The 22,683-nt window shown below is 41.3% G+C and overlaps 1 protein-coding gene across 1 annotated transcript; it reads right to left on the reverse strand.

The window, feature by feature from the left end:
* Positions 1–16,421: 16,421 nt before the first annotated feature.
* LOC306638618 (olfactory receptor 2AT4-like) lies at positions 16,422–17,387 on the reverse strand (the record flags this gene model as incomplete). Its single annotated transcript, XM_079101811.1, has 1 exon — positions 16,422–17,387. The coding sequence occupies one exon, from the start codon at positions 17,385–17,387 to the stop codon at positions 16,422–16,424; it is 966 nt and encodes a 321-aa protein (XP_078957937.1).
* Between the last annotated feature and the right edge of the window lie 5,296 nt (positions 17,388–22,683).

Here is a 22,683-nt window from a genome sequence, read left to right on the forward strand (position 1 = left end):
CGACGGAGACTACCAGGCGTCCCTGGCTCTCCTTCCACCCTTAGGGCGTCCCCCAGGGCTGCAACCTGTGGCCCCCCAGGCACGTCTGCCGGCCACTGTTCGGCCACTCTCATGAGTCACCGAACGGCTGCCACCGAAACTGAAAGCGCGCTCACAGAACCAGACCAACTAACAAAACACAAGACAAAGACAGACAACTTCGGGGTACCCCTTCTTACCTCCAAGGTCGACTCCGCGGATGAGGGGGGGCCATCTTATCCCAGGCGAGCCCCCAAATGTAAGGCCCCCAAAAAGGAAACCCCAACTCTGTCCCATGGATGGATGGCAACCCCAATCAACCCAGGAGGCGTCACTTGATGCAAACCGCAAGAGGTGTTTATTCCAGCGCGCTGGGACCCAACTCCAGGAGTCGAGTCCCTAGCAGAAAATCTTGTAGGTTTATAAAGGCAGAAACCACACATCGGGAGGGGTCACACATGAAAGGGGGAAAAGGGGGAACAAAGCTGCCAGGAAATTTCAAAGGGGGTCTGGGTTTGCTGACAACATGTTTCACAATGTTTTACAACAGGGTGTAGATTCTGGTCAATAGTTCCTGGTAATCCTACTGTTTGAGCACTATCTGGCTATCAGGCTCAATTTACTCTTTTACTCTCTGTTTGGGGCTGTTTCCTGGAACAGCTTTAAGGGCTTTGTTCCCATTACTGGGAGGGAAACCTTAGGGAGTTGAGATAAAACAGACAGCTTAAAAAAATGTCCATTCTTTCAATACCTATCTTTAGTTCATAAAAAAATTAAATCTCATGTGAATCAGCATCAGATTTGGAATCAGAGAAATCTGATTGTCAAGCCTCTTTCTGCCACTTTATAAAGTCACTTCATTTCTGAAAGCCCCAGTTTCCTCCTCTGTAAAATGGGGCAGTAACACTTTCATGACTAATTTGTCGTGAGACCTAGAAACAATGATCTAAAGCTGCTGTCTCTGGGCAGGGTCCACAGCAAGTATTCAGTGATGTTGATTATTGGTCTTCTCCTCCCTCCTCTGGGCCCTGACTTCCATGCCCTAAGTTGAGTCTCCTCTCCCCAAATAGGACACAGGTGTGTTCCCCTCCAACCGTTGAGCTGATTCTCTCACTATTGTGGCAGTGCAATGCTTGGAAACCACCCTACAGGCTCATGCTTTCCTAACCCCACCCTGAGATTGTTATTGTCTTTCCTCAGGGAAAGAAACAGATCTGAGCTAGGTCTGTTTCACCTAAATCTGAGCTAGTCACACGTGTGTCTGATAGATTACTTCATTAATAGTACTACATAAATTATAATTATCTTGGCTTATTTATTCTCTGTTCTTTCACTGAATGTAGATTCTACAAGAAGAGGAATTTTGTCTTGTTCATTTCTTTATTTCCTATATCTAGCTTATAGTTTTTTCATAAGTGTTTATTGGGTGAATGAATGCTTACCAATTTGCTTCAAAGGAAAAAGCAGTGGGAAAAATAGTTAATTCAGCATGTTCCCTGAAGACAGGCCTTTTTAAGAGCATTCAAATCCCTCCATCTACAAGCAACTTTCAGCATCCTAGTGGTTCAGATTAGGAAGAGTCCTTAAAGACATTTTAACCCAAGTCTCTCAATTTACAGAGATAAAACTGAAGCTGGGAGGTGGGGGAGGGACACATGCAGGGCTGTTACAAAGCTTGATTGGAATCCTGGCCTCCAGCTACCCAACAGTAGGAGATTGTTGTGGAACTCCGTTCCCTAAAATCATTTAGGATGGTATAATCGTGGAATTGCAAAAGCCAGATGGCAGCACTGTCAGAAACAGTTGATAACATTACCTTATCATGCAGTAACAATAGATATTTAATCTACCTGCGTATTTACCACTTTTGTTGATATTCATTTCTTCTTGTATCTAAAGTCCTCTCTGAATTTAGTTTTTTCTTGCCTGAAATACCCATTAGTATAGGTTGATGATGATAAATTCTTCAGCTTTTGTTTGTCAGAAATTTGCTTTATTCAGTTCTTTTAAAGGATGTATAAATTTTTTGGTTGGTAATTATTATTTTCTATTACTACTTTCAAAATATTACATTGTCTTCTATTTCTATCATTTCTATCAAAAAACCTACTACCAGAATATAAAGTATGTTCATTGAGGGGAATTCTTCCTTTTAAAAAACTGGCTTATTTAAGAGTTTTTATCATTCTTTGTTTTTTAACAACCTTATTATGATATATATCCATTTATTCTCATTAGAGTTTGTAGGGTGTAGCGTTACTTGAATATATGGATTTGTGTCTTTAGTTGGAATTTGAAAAATTCTTAATCACTTGCTCCTCAAATATTAAAACTTCTCCATTTTTTCTACTAGTAGTGATTGAACTTTGTTAGACCTTCTTTCTCCATTGTATACAGTTCTTATACTCTCTTCTGTATTTGTTATGCTTTTGTTGTATTATGCCTAATTCTGGATATTTTATTCTGATGTATGTTGCAGATCACTTACTTTTTTCTTTAAATATCTAATTTGCTGGTGAGCCCATCCATTCAATTTTAGTTTCAATTATTGTATTTTGTAACTTTAGAAATATTTTTTGTGTCTTTATCATAGTTTCTCTGTTGAAATTCTTCATATCTCTAAGTGATTTAAAAAATTTAACATTAAATATACCTTAAAAATTTCTTTATCAACCATAGGCACTTTTTTCATTGTGGTTTTCCAGTTTCCTAATTTCTTAGTAATATCTGTTGTTAACTTCATGGACTGTATTCTCTATTTTGACTATTGCATTTGTCATCTTTAATATTTCTGCTTGAATCTTTTGTTTACTCATGTATGTGATACACTGCTAATGTCTTAACTCATCATTATAAATTTTTTTTTTTTTTTTTGGTACTTGAGATTTAACCCAGGGGCGCTTTACTACTGAGCCACATCCCTACACTTTTTGTTGTTGTTGTTGTTTGTTTTTGGAGACAGGTTCTCACTAAGTTGTTTAGGGCCTTCATAAGTTGTTGAGGCTGGTGTTGAACTTGAGATCCTCCTGTCTCAGTCTCCTGAGCCACTGGGATTACAGGCATGCACCACCATATATGTGTGTGTATTTAACATTCATTAATTTGATTAGATTTATTAGAGTGAGAAGGTTTTAGTAGGTAAGTTAGGCAGGAGTTTTTTGGAGGGGGATGGTTTTTAAAAATTTGTTCTTTTTAGATATATGTGACAATAGAGTGTATTTTTACATAACATACATACATGGGGTATAACCTCTCATTCTTGTGGTTGTAGAAGGTATGGAGTTACACTGGTCGTATATTCACATGTGAACAGGAAAGTTATGTCCATGTAAGTATATTTTAAAGCTAAACTTGATTCTTGATCCTTTTGCTTCAGTATTTCTGTTACTATGAAAATCTGTAATCCTATATGTTGTTTTTCCTTAAAATAGGTTGCACTCCTTGAAAGCTTTGTTATCTTAGTCTACTAATTCAATTCCCCCCCAAAACATAGGCTCATGGGGATCTATCAGTTCATATGATGAAAGGTCAGAACCAAACTGTGTAAGTTCCAATTAACTCAGGATGTGGATAGCACAGGAAATCCAGGTTGAGTATTGTCATACTCAATCACCTCGTCCTTGAAACAACTTCTCAGGAGGCCAAGTTATCACCCCTTGCCTTATAGGGAGAAGCTGCATTAGGTTCAGACTGTAATTAGCTGGTAATGACCCATTTCCAGGCTTCTGGCGGGGTAGTATGCACAGACAAAGGTCCATACTGTTGTCCACACTTCCGGTTCTCAGTTTCTCAGAAGTGCTCTGTATTACCACCATTTTACTTGCGAGGTCACCTGGAGCTGAGCTCCAAATTGCTGCTGCTGTAGGGAGCAAGGAAGAGTTTGTCCTAAGATAATGCTTTGAGAGACATCAAAGCAGAACTCCAATTATTCCCTTTTTGCTTTGTCCTTCTACAATCCTTCAAGGTTACTTTCTGTCCAAAACCAATACCACCACCGTCTAGTCCACGAGCTCCAGATGGGCCCCGGCACCTCAGGAACTGCTTAGAGTTTTCTCAGCGTTGCAGTGTTTTCCCTGTGGTCGTAAGAGGAATAGGCAATCGTGCCAGTTCAATAGAGGAGTCAGAACACCTTTATTTATTTTCAATATGAAGTTCCTCTTATATTTATCAATACACAAGCAAGTCCCATTAAAACATAGTTGAATTTTATTTTACTTAAATTTAATAAAAGAAAAAGAAACAAATAAAACTGAAGACACCAATGAACTTAAACTAAATGTATCTTCAGCTTAATAACTATTAACTCCTAAAAGAAGCATAAAAATTAAGAAATAAAAAGATTATGAAAAACTTTAAGGGATCAGAGTCATTATTTTCTAATTTGTCACTTTAATTTTAGAGGATATTAACTTTAGGATATTAACTTTGTACATTTGTTCTCACTTCCCTTTGATCTTCAGAGACGTTATTTATATTATTAATTTTACTCTGTCAAAGTTTAGAACGTTAATTTCTATTTTGTAGAGATAAGCCCCAAAGTTCTTTAGTCTGGGTTCCATGTTTAAGTGGATTGTTTAGCCTTTCATCATTGTTCTTTTTTTTCCCCCTCTTTTGTCAGTACTGGGGATTGAACCCAGGGGTGCTCTACCACTGAGCTACATCCCCAGCTCTTTTTATTTTTTATTTTGAGACAGGGTCTTGCTAAGTTCCCCAGGCTGGTCTCAAACGTGTGATTTTCTTGCCTCAGCTCTCAAATAGCTAGGATTATAGGCTGTGTAGTAGAGTTTGCCCCCCTGCTGGCGGTTGAACCCACGATCTCATGCCTCCTATATCTCCAACACTTTACTTGGTTTTTAATAAAGAGCGCACTACTACTACTACTACTGCCTGGGCTCCTTCGTGTCTGAGAACATTTTTTTAAAAAGTTTTTTAGTTGTAGATATACACAATACTTTTATTTTATTTATTTTTATGTGGTGCTGAGAATCAAACCCAGTGCCTTACACATGCTAGGTGAGCACTCTACCACTGAGCCACAACCTCAGCCCCACGTCTGAGAACATTTGTCTATTGTGTTTAGTCTTGAATGACTTCAGAGACATTGTCCTATCATGTTGTGATGTTGAATGATGCTGAGAAGAATTTTTCTTCTCAAGTGCTTGAAATATTTTTTCTTTATCCTTGGAGTTTGATAACTTAACCAAAGACTATGTAGGTATTGATCTTCCTGCACCATTTTTTCTTGAAATATGCTGTACCCTTCAATGCTGCACAGTTCTTTATTCCATGGAACTTTCCTACTATTTATCTTTAAAACTTCTTTCCATTGCATTCGCTGGGATTGCTACCTCAAGGACATCAAATAGTCTTATTCACTGTTCTTATTATCTTCCCTCCATTTTTGTATTGGGAGGAGGGACAGTTTCTCTCTCTCTCTCTCTCTCTCTCAACCTGAAAGACATCAGTAAACTAATTCAAGAAACATCTTTATTAAATAAACAGAGTTGAAAACCAATCAATCAACATCTACTGATGACTGACTGTCTATGATGCAACCTAGTCACAAGATTTAGCCCTTGTTCTGTGTCAGGCTTTGTCCTGAGCCCCAAGGACTGAGATGAATCATACTCAGTCTCCATTTCCAGGATTGTAGGAATGACAAGAGGACACAGGCATACTCAGAAGATAAAGCAAATCTGAGAGAAGCAAGTAACCCAAGAGGAAAGTAAGGCCCATAATCAAAGAAGGAAGTTGATACAGATGTGTAGCATCAGAGGTGTAGAGGGGATACAAGACCGCCAGTGGAAAATAATCTTCAGGATACTGAGACCAGGTTGAAGGTGTGCAAGATGATTTGGGGAGAGGGGTTGAGATGGTGGCTGTGAATGAGGTGATGGTGCTGACTGTGTGACCGTGGGGTAGCTAGGCCACTTTATAGGTGCTCAGGCCAAATTGTAGATTTGGGTCTCCTGAGGCCCTTCTTTTGTCCTTCCACATCCCTACTGGGCTGCATTTCCTCTTCCTGAGCTTTTCTTCTCCCCGCTCAGGGGTTTGTCCTTGTGGCAGGTCCTGATTTTTGTCCCCAAGTCCATCAATTCCACAATCCTGAAGGTTCTTCTCGTACGTCTCCTTAGAGGAGAATGTTGTGGTGCTTGCAGGAGAATGGAGCAAAACAAAATAATTCTCTTTGCACCCTACTTTCTAAAGATGATACCAGAGGGAATCATCTTTACCAGAGGTAAAGGAGAAGCCGGAGTCAGGAGAGAAAAGACAGGGGCTGGGATTGAAGCTCAGTGGCAGAGTGCATGCCTAACCTACGTGAGGCACTGGGTTCGATCCTCAGCACCACATAAAAGTAAATTAATAAAATAAAGGTACTGTGTCCATAATTTAAAAAATATTAAAATTTAAAAAAAGAGAAAAGACAAAGGCACTGGGAAGTCTTGGAATCACACTAACCTTTCACACTGTGTTCCATGGATATCTTTGTCTCTATTCCTGCTCCGGATAGCACTCAACCTAACCTGTCCTCTCTCTCCAAGGATAAAAGAGCAGAGCTGTTGGGAAGAAATGAGCACAGATTTGTTCTGGACCTGGAGAAAGGTACAGATGCAGAAGAGAGCTCTGCTGTGTATTAGCAAAACCCCTTGATTGCAAGGGAGACAAGCCTAGCTCCAATTAGCTGCACCTGTCAGGGTCTTATCCGCAAATAACAGAAAACCACCCTGGTTGGCTTTAATCAGCAAAGAATTTTCCTAAAGGTTATCAGTGGCTTACAAAATCTCTGTGGGAACAGAGAATCTAGGCCACATGCCTGGGCTCTACTTAGTAGGGAGACTGGGAAACAAGGGAAGGCTTCTTTAGTGGGAAGCTCCTCAAACCTAGGAAGATTCTGAGCAGCCAACATAACCATGTCCAGCACACCAGCTTGAGTAGGCAATTTACTTGTGCACTTATCTGGGAATTCTAAGGAAGTGGTTTGACTTCTGAAATAGCTGATCTGAGTCCTAAAAATACGGTGTACTCTAGGCTCTGTACCTACTATGCCTGAAGGTAAGTCAGCCTGGACTTCTTTCACCTGAGTTGGCGAGTAACAACTCTTGACTCACTGTGCTGATACTGTCTTTACAGCTCATCATCCTAGGTGATGGGAGTCCTCAATGTTGTCTCTCCTATCATATAGCTCATTCTTGACAAATCCCTGGGCTCACTTGTAGAAGATTCACTGTGTTCAGGATGTGGAGATATTCTCATCAGAATAAGTCACCTACCCACCTGTGTGGTTAACAGGCTCACTGAAGTCACATGAGTGCAGCAGGGATTTTCCTAAAAGGAAGAGATCCTGGGCACACTGAAAAGCAACACAGGTCCACTCCAGCACTTCAGAGAAGGTACAAAATTGGAGATGAGGTTCGCCACCATAACTGATCTGGCCTTATGAGGAACTGATTTGCCAGGAATGAACAGCTATGACCTTCACTAAGGTTTGCCTCTGAGCACCATCTTGGAAGTCATAAATCACCTCCTGGTAGATGGGCTGGAAAATGGATTTATTTGCTCAAGTTCCACCAGTGATTAGGTATAAAGTCATAAAACTATAGATCCCATATTTTAACTGTAAGACTTAAAATTTTAACAATTTGGAGGTTTTTTTTGGAAAAACTTAGTTTCTTAAGGTTTTAGTATTTTAGACTCTATGAATCTAAAATCTCTAAACTCATGGAATTTTAGATTTTGGTTTCCTTTGCCTTGTGATCATTTTGTCTAAATTGTAAAACTTCACTTTTTAAACCATATCCCTCAAACCTGAGAATTTTAATATCTTATACTCTAAGAATGGATTAAGATAATAGAATATTTGAATATTTGAACCTTACTCTCAAAATCTTGCTTTGGGAATCACGAATATTTAGAATAAGAGAAGCAAGGGTTCTGACTGCTAGTCCCTTAACCTTAGGGCCTATGAGCTATCAGGGACTTAAAGTCAGGAAAGATATTTATTTGGCACTTCAGAATTTATAAGGAGGCACTAGAATGGGCGATAAATTTACAGTCTCAGGGTTGAGTTTCTGCTCTGGTATCCCATCCTGAACCTGAACTTCCCCTTGTCCAGTTTCTTTATACTCTTCCCCACAGCCTAGAACATGCATAGGCAACACCCCAAGCCCATGCCACCCCATCTCCTCAGGGATATTTCTCCTCTTTTGGGGGGCCAGTATGCCCATGCTGACCACTCAACATGGTTAGGATCCAGAAGAGTCAATAGGAGATAGCAACAGCTCCTTTCCAGAACTTTCCCCAGGGGTCTTCTGAGACAGTAAGTTCATTTCTGAATATTGGTCCACTGGCAACTGAAATGGAGGGGATTCCAGCCAGAGGAGGTCCCAGTAAGAGAGAAATGCCAGTGAAATCTCACCGGACTCTTATGCCAGAGGAGCAACTGCTGGCTTGGCCTAGGCCCTCGTTGTCAGTATCACCTCAACACTTCCTTCATGTTGCTCAGGTCTGATGGCCCCTCCTCCCCGGGGAACATTAATGAAGCAGTTCAGGGATGGGAAGACTAGTCGAAACTGGAGATTATTCAAAACAATCTACTGAAAAGAAAAGGTAACACAAAATAATATCTAGTCCTCACATTTTTTCTGGTGGTCATTATTTTGTTTTAAGCTGCTGTCTTCATAATTATATCTCAACATTTATATATAAGACATAACGTGTTTATTTATATTTGATGTATAAGAAGGACCTGAGATAGCTGAAGACAAGGTAAATAGGACAAAACATAACAAAAATAATTTAGAGGGAGGGAGAAGAGAAATAGATATTTTTAGGCACTTGACAAAGAAAGGTGCAAAAGATGAGAAAGAGGTTCTGAGTTCCTGTCAGCCAGGCAAAAAAGAATTTGGCTGGATATGAAGCATTTCATTACTTGGCAAAAGAAAAGACAATAGTTTACTTTTAAATAAAACTCTTCTTTTCCACTGCATGTAAGGAGAACGTTGTAGGGCAATGCTAAGCAATGGACATTATGTTCAACACAATATTGTTAAAAGCCAACGTTTACTGAGTACTTGCTGTGCACTTATTTATGTTAGAATTGTAAATCTTTGGGCCCCACCTAAGACCTACTGGATGGAAAAAGGAGAATGGAGCCCAGAAACCTGAGGAGGATTTCCACACACACTGGAGTTCCAGAAGCACTGGTCTAGAGGACTGACTGGAGAATGAGAGAAGCAGCAGCTTGATATTTCCTGTTGTTATGGAAAATCAGCCTCAGCAAGTGACCACGAATCACTCAGAGGGTTAGAGAACTCAGGTTTATTTATTTGTGTGTGTGTGTGTGTGTGTGTGTGTGTGTGTGTGACTCAGATGAACTAGTGCCCTGAAGTTCTGCGCCCCGAGCTGAGGTTACATGTGGCTTTTACAGGAGATTTGACATCATTTCTTAACCAGGACAACATTGGTAGGTTTGCATTCTTGGCCTCCATGATCAAAGACCCTGCACAGGGAATTTACGATAAGTAGTTCATAGACGTAGAACAAAGACTATAAAACACCTGCGAGTGTTATTGTGAAGTGGCCACAGGCAGCAGTAACTCAAGATAACTTGAATTTTCCTCCCTAAAAACTATTGTTCTAAGAACTAAGCCTACAAGGCTGTACTTTAGACCATAGTTAATTGGCCTAGCAAGTAGTGATGCTGCTACATTTCCACAGAATTCAGAAAGTTACAAAGATTAGGAAAATTAATCCTTTCTCCAGGCATTGGTTCTTTCACCATAATGTTCTTATAATTTCATTCTATAATCAGGCCTGTCACACTTTCACTGTGAATCACCCTCCAGGTCCTTGAGCCTTTTGAGGAAAATGGACCCTTGACTTTGTTTTCACTTACAGAGTATGAATCTGCATCCACTTTTCCTAAAAGGTTAAGGTAGGGATACTTAATGAACAGAGACAGCTTAATGGAAATGGAATGATCTCAGTCAGGAGTTGGGCGGTAGCTCCAGTTTTTTGTTTGAGTCCTTAGGAAATGCATGTTCTCGCTCTTTGGACATGCCTGTATCTATCTATGCAATGTAGGATTGGACGAGATGACTGTTCAGAGGGAGGGAACCAATGCTGATGGACACTATGTGTCAAGGGCTGAACATTCATTAAGGCCCTATGAAAGGCATGGGGACACAGACATGGAAAAGACTGGCCCAGTGCCTGCCCTCTCCTGACTTCCCTCCTCCAATGAAGAATGCATACAAGTCACAACAGGGTAATTACAATTCGGTGCCACAGGGCAATAGTTGGGAAACTCATTGTTGGCTAGAAACTGGTTTTCTTTTACTAGCCTAACAACTAGAAAAATCTTTTAAATGCTTTTCATGGTAGTAACAAATAATGAAGTTCATACTACCAAAAGTCACTACCATGTTTGCTGAAAAATTAAAAACTTAAATGATAGACATTGAAAGGTTTAAATAAGTGGGGAGATACATCAAACAAGTGGGAGGAGTAGCGTAATGCAATTCCCCCCAAATTTATTGCTATGTTTATATATTTATTTGGTAGTGGGTATTGAACCCAGGGGTGCTTAACCACTGAGTCACATCTCCAACACCTTTTTATATTTTATTTAAAGACAGGATCTCACTAAGTTGCTTAAGGCCTCACTAAATTGTTGAGGCTGGCTTTGAACTCATGATTCTCCCACCTCATTCTCCTGAGCTGCTGAGATTATAGGTATGTGCCACTGCACCTGGCATATTGCTGTATTTTTGAGGGAGTTTACAAACTTAGTCCAAAATGTAAGTACAAGAATAAAGACAAGCATTTAGCTAAATCAACTTTGAAACCATGAAAGGATTTAAGGGGCTTCCTATGTCCAATTATAAAAAAGGTATATTCAAAAGCTGTAATAATAAAACAATATATTTCTGGCATAACAATAGGCAAATTGATAATAGAACAAAATAAGTAGCTCAGAAGTAGGTAAGATATATAGGAATTTTATATTGATAAAAAAAGCATCATGCAATAGAAGAACAGATTTTTAAAATCTGGATTTGAGGGAAAAAATGACTTTCAATATGAAAAGAAGAAAGAAAGAAAGAGGAAGCCCTTTCTTATATCATAAACAGAGAGACACTGTAGACAGATTCAGGATATAAATGGGAATAATAAAACTAGGACACTAATGAAAGAAAATGTTGGAGAATACCTTTGTGATATATGTGGAAGGGAAAGTTAAAATCCCACAGATCATAATGTTAAAAATGTGATGGGTTTGACCATATCAAAGTAAGAATTTTTGCTCAATGAAGGACAGATTGCAAACTGGGAAAAATTATTTACAATATTTAAAGTTGACAAGGAACAAACATGGAAGTCCCGCAAAGCAATAAAATCAGACAAGAAATCCAAAGAAAATGAGCCAAAATTTTCAATGAGCAATTCATACAAAGTGACATGCAAGTGCTAACAAGTATGATAAAAAATTTCTATATTCATTAGTAACTAGAGAAATGCAAATTAAACAAATGAGGTAGGGCTTTATTTGTTTGTTTGTTTGTTTTTGTACCTGGGATTGAAGCCAGGGGCACTTAATCATTGTGTCACATCCCCAGCCTTTCTAGTTTTTATTTTGAGACAGGTCTGGCTATGTTGCTTAGAGCCTTGCTAAGTTGATGAGGCTGGGTTTGAATTTGTGATCCTCCTGCCTCAGCCTCCGAAGCCGCTGAGATTATAAGTATGCATCACCATGCCCAGCTCAGAATGAGGTAGCTTTTTTTTTTTTTTTTAACAGACACATTTTGATTCATTGTACACAAATGGGGTACAAATTTTCATTTCTATGATTGTACACAATGTATATTCACACCATTCATGTAATCATACATATATATAGGGTAATACCGTCTGTTTCATTCTACAGTTTTTATCTTGATAAGAAAAAAAAAGTAGAAAGTTGAATATAGCAAGTTTTGGTGAGGGTGTGAAAATGGTACAACCATTCTGGGAAATTATCTAAAGCACAACTTTCTTTATTTGCATTAATTATGTTCTGTGAAGTTACTGCAAATAGAATTAGTAAACAGTGAAAAATAGTTCTAAGGGAAATACAAGGTTAGTTTTCTACAAACCTATAGTTTCAACATTTTTGTTAATCGAATAATACATATTTCTGTTTAAAGACACCTTATTTAACAAACATCATTGATTCACTGACAATGAACTAAAGCCAATAGCTCTATAACTCATGTCTGAACAAAGCCCAGCCGACACACGTATTTTCTCCTTAAGGCACACCACAGCCTTCTTACACTTGGCAACACTAGACCACACTTTGGCACTATGCTTGGGGGATGTTTTAAACATGAAATCACCACGTGATTTTCATGCAAAACTGTGACTCCAGGTAGACACCAAAAGGACTGAGGCCATATTGTTTGATCTCACCTGAAAATCTGCTCACAGGGGACTCAGTGTGGCTGCTCTGTGCCCTGAAAGCTTCCCAAGTACTGGTATTGGATAAAGGAGCGGGTGAATTTGCAAATGTTGGACACTACAAATCTTGAGGATTTAGCTCAAGGTTAGGCACACCCAGTGACTAACCTATTTCACTCCTTGGCTTATATTCCAGGGCAAATCCTCCATGGGTCCATAAAGGGATATATACAAGGTCATTCATCAAGACCTACTAGTGGAAGAGTTAGAGGCAATTTGGGTGTCCTTCACAAGAAGAAAGTAAAATGTGATGAAATCATCCAATGGATCATGCATCAGTTGGAACCAATAAAACTAGATGTAGAAAAGCAACATAGATCTGAAAAATAGAATTGGGTAAAAAAAAGATCAGAAATAACTGGAGTTATGACAGTCTTTTATGTAAATTAAAAATACACAGACAGGTACCAAACAACACTACATATTTTACAAAGATACACTTGTATCTATGGACCTGTATCCAGCACCTTAGACTGCTTTGGCGGGAAGAGGATTGAAAGAGGAGAAGTAAACAAGCCAGGGGGTCGCGGGAGCTTAAGAGCGCACTGTGCCCCGAGCTCTGCTCTCACAAGGCCTGAAACAAAAGCCATGATGGGGAACAATAAGTGCTCTGGGGCACCCAAGAATGGTGCCTATCTTACATTTCAGGGTGAAGTGCCAGAGCAGGCTCCCTGGAGATATTTCAGGAGAAGGCTGACTTGACTTAAGGAGAAAGATCACTTCCAGAAAAGGAGAGTTTGTTATTGGTGGACTTGGTGTGTTTGAAAAGCTGGAAGGAGGTTAGAAGGGTCATGTGAGAAGCCATGGGGACACTGGAGGCCAAAGAGATCACAGTGCCAGATAGAGAAAGGCTATCTGTGGAAGTCACGTGGAAGGCGGTCCGCGAACAGATCCACATGTCCAGAAGCCCACCATGGCCTCTGCATGCCTAGAGCACAGGCATACGGTAGAGGCCAGTGGAGACTGCTGTGCTCACTCAAGAGAGGGAAGGGGTGACACTTGCCCAGTCCATGGAGGTGAGAGGCAATAGGGTGAGAGAGGAGACAGGAGACTGCCCGTTGGCCCCCATACCTTCACAGCCTCTACCTGAGGGCCACCAGGGAGTGCCTCCTCCCAGTGCATGGGGCCCCAGGTGCCTGCCCCCCGGCCCTCCCATCTTTTCAAGGCAAACTGCTCCAGTGATTCTTTTTAGGTTATTTATTTAGTTCGTTGATAAATAAAAAAATTGTATGTGTTTATTGTTTACAACACAATGTTTTGAAATATATATACATGTGGAATGGCTAAATCAAATTAATTTACATATATTATCTCATTTTTTTGCACTGAGAACACTAAAAATCTACTCTCTATGATTTTCAAGTGCGTAATACATTAGTATTAATTATTGTCACCATGTTGCAAACATATCTCTTGAACTTATTTCTCTCTACTAACTAAAATTTTGTATCCTTTGACTTATTTCTTCCCAAGACCCCCCCATCTCCTTCTCCGTTCTTTATGTTGGTGCTAACCCACATGACTGCCCTCCATCCCTCTCCCTCTGACTGTAGCTTGTTGGTGCAGAGATGGACATCTGACAAAAGGGCGGCCAATCCCAAAGCTACTGAGTGACCTCAACTGTGACTTGGTTTGAGACTATTTAAATTTTTAAAAACTATGATAAAATATATATGAAGTACAATTTACCATTTAACCACTTTCACAAATTGGTGACATTAAGCACATTCACGATGTTGTCCAACCATTACCATTATCCACTTACAGAATTTTTTCATCATCCCAAACAGGGGCTCTGCACCATTAAAAGAAAAATCTTTCCATTATTCCCAAACCCCCAAATCCTGGTAACTATTGTTCTACTTTCTGTCTCTATGAACTTAACTATTCTGGGCAACTTATATAAGTGAAAATATGCCTGGGTTATTTCATTTAGTGTAAAGTCTTTAAAGTTCATCTATATTGCAGCAAGTATAAGAATTTCATTCCTTTTTGTGGCTGAATAATATTCCATTGTATGTGTTTTAGTCATCTTTGTGTTGCTGTGACCAAAAGATCTGACAAGAACAATTTTAGAGGAGGGAAACTTTATTGGGGGCTCATGGTTTCAGAAGTCTCAGTTCATAGATGGCCAACACCTTAGCTTTAGGCCTGAGGTGAGGCAGAACATCATGTTATGTTCTTCAATGCACAAAAGTTTGAAACATTCTTGTGTGGGAAATACAGAGACTGTGCCAATTAGCAGATGTGACTACAGATGAAAATATTGTTGTTTTCATTGTTATTATTTCACATCTACTTGTGATAAATGTTTAGGAGGAGCCACAAGAAAATAGTGAGTGAGGGTAGAACTAGCTGGGGATTCCATCTCACTGCAGTTCATTCTCCACATGATTAATTCTTTGTTCCATCTACAAGGGTTGCTGAGGATGAAAGGGTGTCACGATCTGGGGACATAGCAAACCAGTTTCACCTAAAACTAAAATTGATACCAGAAAAGAAGTTCTGAACAGAGGAGCCCAAAACAGAACTTCTGTAGTAAAATGGAGGTAATTTGGGAGTTGTTTATTGGATGGTAGTGGTGTAGAGAGAGAAAAACATTCCTCTCCACATCCTTAGGTTGAATTCTAACAGCTCATGAAATTCAGGGGCAAGGCAGTTTATTACTGTTTCCTTTAGAAGTTGAGGATTGTGGTCTAGAGAGGTCTAGACATAGTTTCAAAGAGTGAGAAACAAACATATTATAGAATGAATAAGATTTAAATAGAAAACAGGAGTCCAATCCCAGGTCGGCAAACAAGGAAACTCAGAGGCTTTATATCTCTCTGCTTCACGAAGCCCTGACTGTAGCAGGATTTCTGAGACCACTGAGAGATGAATCCAGCAGCAAATCATATTTTTTGTGGAATTGCTTTAGTTGAGTTCCCATCTTCATTGGGTTTTATGCAATAGGAAAATGGTTAAAATTCATGCCATGATTGGCAAAAACTGGAACCCTAGCAATTGGAATGAGACTATCTGTGAAGAGCCGAAGATTGAGGACATCTGTCATCAGGGTCACCCACCTTCCCACCAAATACTTTTTACTGTTCTCTGTTTCCCTGGCTGGACAAACCAGGCAGGACTTTAAGAGGAATTTAGCATAGAAGAAGGGATTGAGGGGCTGGGCTGTCTACTAAGGACAGAAAGAGGAACTGTAGTTTGAGAAAAAAATGCTAGCTGTGGGAACAGCATACTACTGATAAGGAGAAATTTCTCTACTTAGCCACCCATTGTCATGGGTAGGGAACAACAGTGCGCTTAGAATGAAAACAACTGTGATGTTTTTTGTCCAAACAGGTGGGTTCAGGAACAACCTTACCTGAGCATAAGCTGCTGGAGACACCTTCAAGACCTGCCTTGAAGACACCATGAGGGTCTAGACAGCAGAGGTAGACCTCCTGTGGGACATCATTGAAATATTTTTGGTGGCAGTGAATTTTTAGCAGTTGGATTGAGATAACTATTGCAGTTTTTCTTGTGAGGGGTGTTTGTGAGCAGCTACTTCTGCACAAAGGACAAGAATGATTTATACCTACATGCCAGAGATGCTGGTGATTTTCAGAAATAATGAAAGAAGAGATGCAAGTGAAAAGACTGAATTTGTTGCTGAATATTTGAAGGCTCTGAGAATGGACATTGATTTAATGACAATGTGACCTCAATTGTATTTATAGTCTTATGAAATTGAGGACTTACATCTTAAAAACATGCTGACTATGAATGAAGGAAAATATTATTATTTGATTATAATGGAGGAATAGCTAGGACATACGTGAGAATTGCTGTTCTACCTTGCTGCCTGAATTTTCTACTTTTCTCTGTGCTGTTGTGTTTATGAGAGAAGATGGAATTGCCCCTCTGAGTCAGGGATTCCCAGTGTCCTTTGGCTCCTGGAGACATGCTATTTTGGTGATGGCTGCTTTGACATCCTTGTTTCTCAGCGTGTAAATGAGGGGGTTGAGAACAGGTGTGAGGATAGCATAGGCCACATTGCCCATGATGTGGAAGTCGAGGGGCAGGTCAGCCCTGTAGGCCACATAGGCCACAGCAATGGACGAGTAGTAGGTGCCCACCACCAGGAGGTGGGAGCTGCAGGTGGAGAAGGCCTTTGAACGTCCTTCTCGGGAGTTGATGCGAAGCACGGAGGCCAGGATGTGGGCATAGGACAGAAGCACCAGGAGAAGGGGGAAGAAGGAGACCACCATGGCGATGCAGAAGCCCATGAGAGCCTGGGGAGCCGTGTCAGAGCAGGAGGCCTGGACCACAGCCAGGTGGTCACAGAAGCAGTGATAGATATGGGCAATGTTGTCAAATGCCATCTGGGAGGTCTGTACCACTGCTGGGACAGGCAGGAGGAGGGCGGTGAGCCAGGCACTGGCCGCCAGTACAGCGTTAGTCTGTGGGGTCATGTGGACGGAGTAGTGCAGTGGACGGCAGATAGCCACATAGCGGTCGTAGGCCATGACCACCAGGAGGAAGGCTTCTGAGCAGTTGAGGCCATGGAACAGGTACATCTGCAGAAAGCAGGTAGGGAAGCTGAGGAAGTGGTCCCCAAGCAGGAAGAGGGACAGCATCTTGGGAACAGTGGTTGTAGTAGAAAGAATGTCCAGGGCTGAGAGATTAATTAGGAAGAAGTACATGGGCTTGTGGAGGCTGGGCTCTGCCACCACAGCCGCTAGGATCAGGGCATTACCCACTAGGATGAGTAGGTAGAGAAGGAGAAAGATGAAGAAGATAGGAAGGAAGAGGGATTTTGGAAGAGAGGGAATGCCCATAAGGTAGAAGATGACTGAGGAGTCCCCTGATCCATTACAGGGTGTGGTCTCCATGGTAGGTGAGTGCTGGAGGTTCAGGAGGGGAGTAGTGAGAACATCTGGCAACCAGGCTCATCTGGAACCAGAACAATGAGAGAAATTCTGGAATGAGAATTATAGGTAATCACTCTACACTTAATGCAATCTCCTTTATTGACAAATAATTATAGATAATGGGACTGTCCTATCCCCAAACTCTTCAACGTATCCCATAATTCCCTCTTTCCTTTTAAAATTAAGTATAGAAAAAAATTCCTACAATTTACAAACCATGTTTCATTTGCTGGGTGGGCAGACAGTAGACAAATCAAACAAGCAGGAGAAGGTTTCTAACCTCATGGGGCTGAAATTCTAGTAGCAAAGAAATACATTAAGCAATGAATCACGTAATTATTTAATTGTAGTTAAGTGCTGTGGAAGAATTTCTGTATTCTTTTCCATGTCCCATATGACCTTTTGGGGGATATCAGATCTCTTAAACCAGGACCCTAATTCCTTTCTCTTTTGGCATTGCTTCAAGTTTTTTTAAAAAAGGACATCTTTGTCACCATGTAGCTAGAGAGAGCTGATTTTCTGTAACAGGCTGCCTTCCTGCTGTAATTATTAACCAGGGAATGGCTTCTTTCTTTCGTTTGCTTGGTTCATGGTTCTTCTGTCTCCATCTAAGCTGAGTACTCAGGTCCTGATTCTGGGTATTGGGCTCTTTTCATTGTTATAATGAAGGAAGTGACTCTTGGCAGGAGGGACTAATCCTGACTGGGGTCCTGATAATGGCCTCTCCAAAAATTCTGCATTAACAGAGAATCCAGACAGTCTCTGCAATTTCACTCAGTGTTCCTCCCTGGTGGCAGCTGCAAGCGGCAGGAGCTCAAGCTTGACCACTGCGCACACACTGCCCAGCAGGCGCCCTCCAGAGGCACTGCTGATAGGGGTGAACCGGGCTGTGCCTGCAGTAGTTGCTCTGAGACAAGAGAATCTCTCGCGGAGGAATCAGAAATGAGTGCTTCGACCCAAGGACCTAGGGATTTTGAGCGGAAGGGAAATACTGATTTATTCTCTATTGTAGGCTTGTCCCTTGGACTAAGAGACCCTCGGGGCTTATCCAAGTTAACACGTGTATTATTGCTTCCTTATTCCTGATGATCCATGTGCAGTTTTCCTCAGAGTCATTTCTAATGTTCCATTCTTTTAACGTCAACAAAAATCTCAGGCATAAAACAATCAATATCTCAACTGGAAAATACTTAAAAATTTTTTCAACACCTTCCCCGCTAGGCCAGAGACTGTGTAGCTCGAGGGCAGGGGCTTTCCCAGGTGCTAAGCCGCTGGCTGACAGCCAGGGACTGGGCCGGGTCTTTGATTCCCAGGGCAGTGCTCTTTCTTCTCAGCATTTTTTACTGGAGAATCCAAGGGGGTTCATGTTTCCAAGGGGAAAACATTAGGACAAAGATCTCTATTTCCCTTTTTGTTTTTTCAATTGATAATATCAGACAAAACCAACTTTTTCTCTGGGTTTCTATATGGTAGATACTAAATTGGTTTTCGGCAATGCCAATGCTTCCTTGAAGTAGTGTCCTAGAACCTGGCAAAAGAATGAGTCTGCTTTGTCCCAAATTGACAGCTGTCCGTCAGTTAGTCAGACCCCATTCTAACAGATTCAGTAATTAGGGTTTCTTCACACCCAAAGGGACACAGACTGTACCTCCTTGGACATTGCTGCACTCAGAGGAAGCCATGGGCTGTTGTTTCCAGGTTAGGCTGAGTTGGGACATTGGAGGGGCAGAAGCTCAGAAGGTCAAAACTAAAAGGGTCCTAGGAGGCCACCAAGTCTAGCTGCCCTTTCTCCTCGCTCCTCTGTCCACTGTTTTCCAGATGGAAACAGGTGCTGAGATCCTCGTGGAGAGATGCCTATGGATTTTTCATTGCTGGACCATCCAACAGGCAGCTCAGGCTTAGGTCACCAGCAAAGCAGGGTCATCAAAACTAGTTTTTGAAAAAAATTTAACATTTTATACTTCCAAGCATAGTCAACTAGTTCATCATAGGAAATACTGGAATTTGGTTGAACTTTCTTACACTTATTTTACAGTTCAAGGTCGTATTTTTCTGATTACATGCTACCTCTAAGTAATACAATCCTGTGCTTAGGGCCCACAGAACAGCATCTCAAGGCACAGATCTTGCCTATAGGAATTGTCTACAGTCAGTTATGGGAAAAAAGACAGAAAAATCAGTCACCTGAATGCCCAACCTGCACTTTTATGAGCATTCCTCTTGTCACAGAATTCTGCCAAGGAGGGGTTATGTGGCTTTAACGAATGAAGAAATTGAGGGTCAGAAAAGGGCAGGCCACAGCTGATGAGGGGCGAGAGCAGCAGGTTGTCTCTGTAGCCAGCCTGCTGCAAAAGGTGGAGCCCCTCCTGGCAACCAAGAGTCCTGGCTCCTGGACCAGCCTTGATGCTCACTTGCTGTGACTTTGAGCCCCTGAGTCTTGGTTTTTCTCATCTGTATAGTGAGGGGTTTGAGGAAAGGATCCTTGAATGACTTTAACTCGATGAGCCATTTTCCGAGTGTCTTCTCTGTGTTTGGCAGAGTGGAGCTTTCAGAGAGATGTTGCATGGTCCATGCCCCAAAGCGGGAGGGAGAGTGCTCTTCTACTTAGTGAGTCCTCTCTGCAAGGCCCAGATTTTACCTTCATTATGCCGCATGCACCTTAGTGCTTCTAACTTGGGAGTTAGAAAGGACTAGATTCCAATCCTATTCCTATCTCAAGGTGTGACCTTGGACAGATCACTTTCCCCTCTCTGAGCCTTATTTCCCTCTTTGAGACCTCCCAGGGTTTTCTTTATTGAGGGAATGATTAGACAGTTCTTACAAAGAGCTTGGAACTTGTAAGAGCTCAAGGTTTGCAACCTTGCCAGTGGTTTCTGCTGTGGTCAGCTATGTCTTTGTGTAGGGAGGCCTTAGCCAAGATAGTTTGAACTCCATCAGTGAACACACCCTCCTCCCCCTCATATATTGAGATATCTAGCCCAAGGTCCCACAGGTGGACTCTGGATGCCTGCTTCCATGTAGACCCAATTCATCTTCCTAAACTCTGGCCCAGGTTTGTAGCCCCGGGCCCCGCTCCTGTCTTTCCATCCTAGCTTTCTTTGCCTATCTCTGGGCACTCCATCCCCAACAACGTGTACCTGCTGAGCCTGGTCCACACTGCTGTGTTCCGCAGTTCTCCACGTGAGGCCTTGATGGAGGTAGCAGGCTTGGGGCTGAGCCGTGGCCCATTATACCCTCATGCCCCTCCTTTCAGGCAGACCTCTTGGGGTGCTCTCCCTAAAGATAGTGCTCCCCTGGCACCACACCTACCATCCCTCAGAGATCACTTCCTGGCATCTCCCAGAGTATGAATGACGTGAGCAGTTAGGATTTGTCCCCAGGCTTTGACGATACTGAGATCATTGTTAACAGCCCTCAAGGGTGCAAAGTTTTACAGTAATGGTGTATCTTTTATTCTCATTATCCCATTTGATACTCACAATGATAAAGAAGACAGGAAGTAGCAACAGGGTATACAGGAAATCCAAGAGAAGGAAAATGAAGTCCAGGAAGTGAAATAACTTGACCCTTTTAACACTGGTGTCTAGAGGCAGAACTAGTATTCAGACCCAGGGCCCTGTTCCCTGCCTAGCATCTTGATCTCTACGATAAGATTGCAAACTGGTCAAGAGGATTGGGTATGGAGCTATTAATTATGAAACATCTTCCTGTATTGGTTTACTGGTTTTCCATTCACTTTTACAATTGCACAAAGAAGTACTAATATACCCTCCAGAGAAGTCTCTGGTTCCAGAAATAATTCTTCCTCCCATTACATAGCCATGACTATGTTTCCTCTTTCTCATCAGATATTTTAGTTGTACCCTTCTTTGCTTATCAATTCAGTTGCATGTGGAGCCCCCAAAGCTTAGGTGGCATTATCTACTTCCAGTTCAATAAAATGATGATTCCATTTCTGGCAGGTCCATTCCATGCTTAGGAACTAAAATGTTCATGCTTTAGGAACTAAATCTGTCTTAAGGAGTGCAGGTTATTTCTCCATTCTTCAACCAGGCCAGCTGCTCTGAGAGATGGGGTACATTGTAAGGTCAGTGACTCCTATGAACATGAGACTTACTGCTTCACCTCTTTTGCTATAAATTGAGTTCCTTTGTCAAAAGCAAGGGCATATGGGATATCATCATGATGAATAAGGCATTTATTAAATCTTTAGAAGGTGAAACTGGCCGAAACACTGTGAGCAATAAAGGTAAATTCATACCCAGAATAGGTTTCTACTCCAATAAAGACAAACCACTTCCCCCCAGATGATGAAAGAGATCCAATGTAATTAACCTGCCACCCATAGGGATGAGTTTCCTTGAGCGATGGCTCACATCATTTGCTCAGTATTGGACTTTGTGACTGGCATATTGGTACTTATCAGAAACCAAGCCAGGTTGACCTTGATGCATCTGTGTATAACCCCCATCCACACTACTGTGACATTTTTTCCCCGTGAATATATTGAGCAAAAAGGAGCTAGGACAGACACTGATTGATATCCATGGGATGGATCATTGTGTCTACTTGATATATCCTACTCTTGCTGATTTTGGAGACATACGTTTCTCCATAATTTGCACCCATTCTGAGAGGTCTACCACCTCAACTCCTCCCACCAATTCATTCACTTCTTTCTTTCCTTCTCTCTTTTTCTTTCCAGCATGGTGAGTTACAATTGGGATTCTCTACCACTGAGCTACATCCTCAGCCCTTTTATTTTTATTTCAAGACAGGATCTTGCTGAGTTGTCCAAGCTGGCCTCAAAGTCCTCTCACCTGGAACTTTCCAGGTGAAAGAAATAAATACACACCCATAAGTTCTGCCCATTGATAGTATTTACTTCTCTGATGTTCCTTCCAGGCCCCCAGAATGGCACTGCAAGGCAGCAGCGGTCCACTTGGAGTAGTCCAAGCATATTTAAAAGAAATATTTGTAATTACAGGCCTGATTTTTTTTCTTTCTGAGGGAGTTGATTACAGGGAATTTCCCATGAAGCTGTATGTTAGAGTTGATGGAAAGATGCCAATGCAACAAGACTGGGTGTCCCTGCTCGTGCAACTTACTAGTGTCTTCGTGATCTGCTTGAACCTCATATGACCGTTCTTACTTTCAATTGATGGTAGGATGTGATCAATTTTAATTTTTTTTGTTCAAATTAATAACAAATTCATAAGGAACAGTTAGGGACCCATATTCATTTAGTGTTCCCTGG

Source organism: Sciurus vulgaris (assembly GCF_902686455.1).
Source record: "Sciurus vulgaris genome assembly, chromosome: 11".
Taxonomy (NCBI): domain Eukaryota; kingdom Metazoa; phylum Chordata; class Mammalia; order Rodentia; family Sciuridae; genus Sciurus; species Sciurus vulgaris.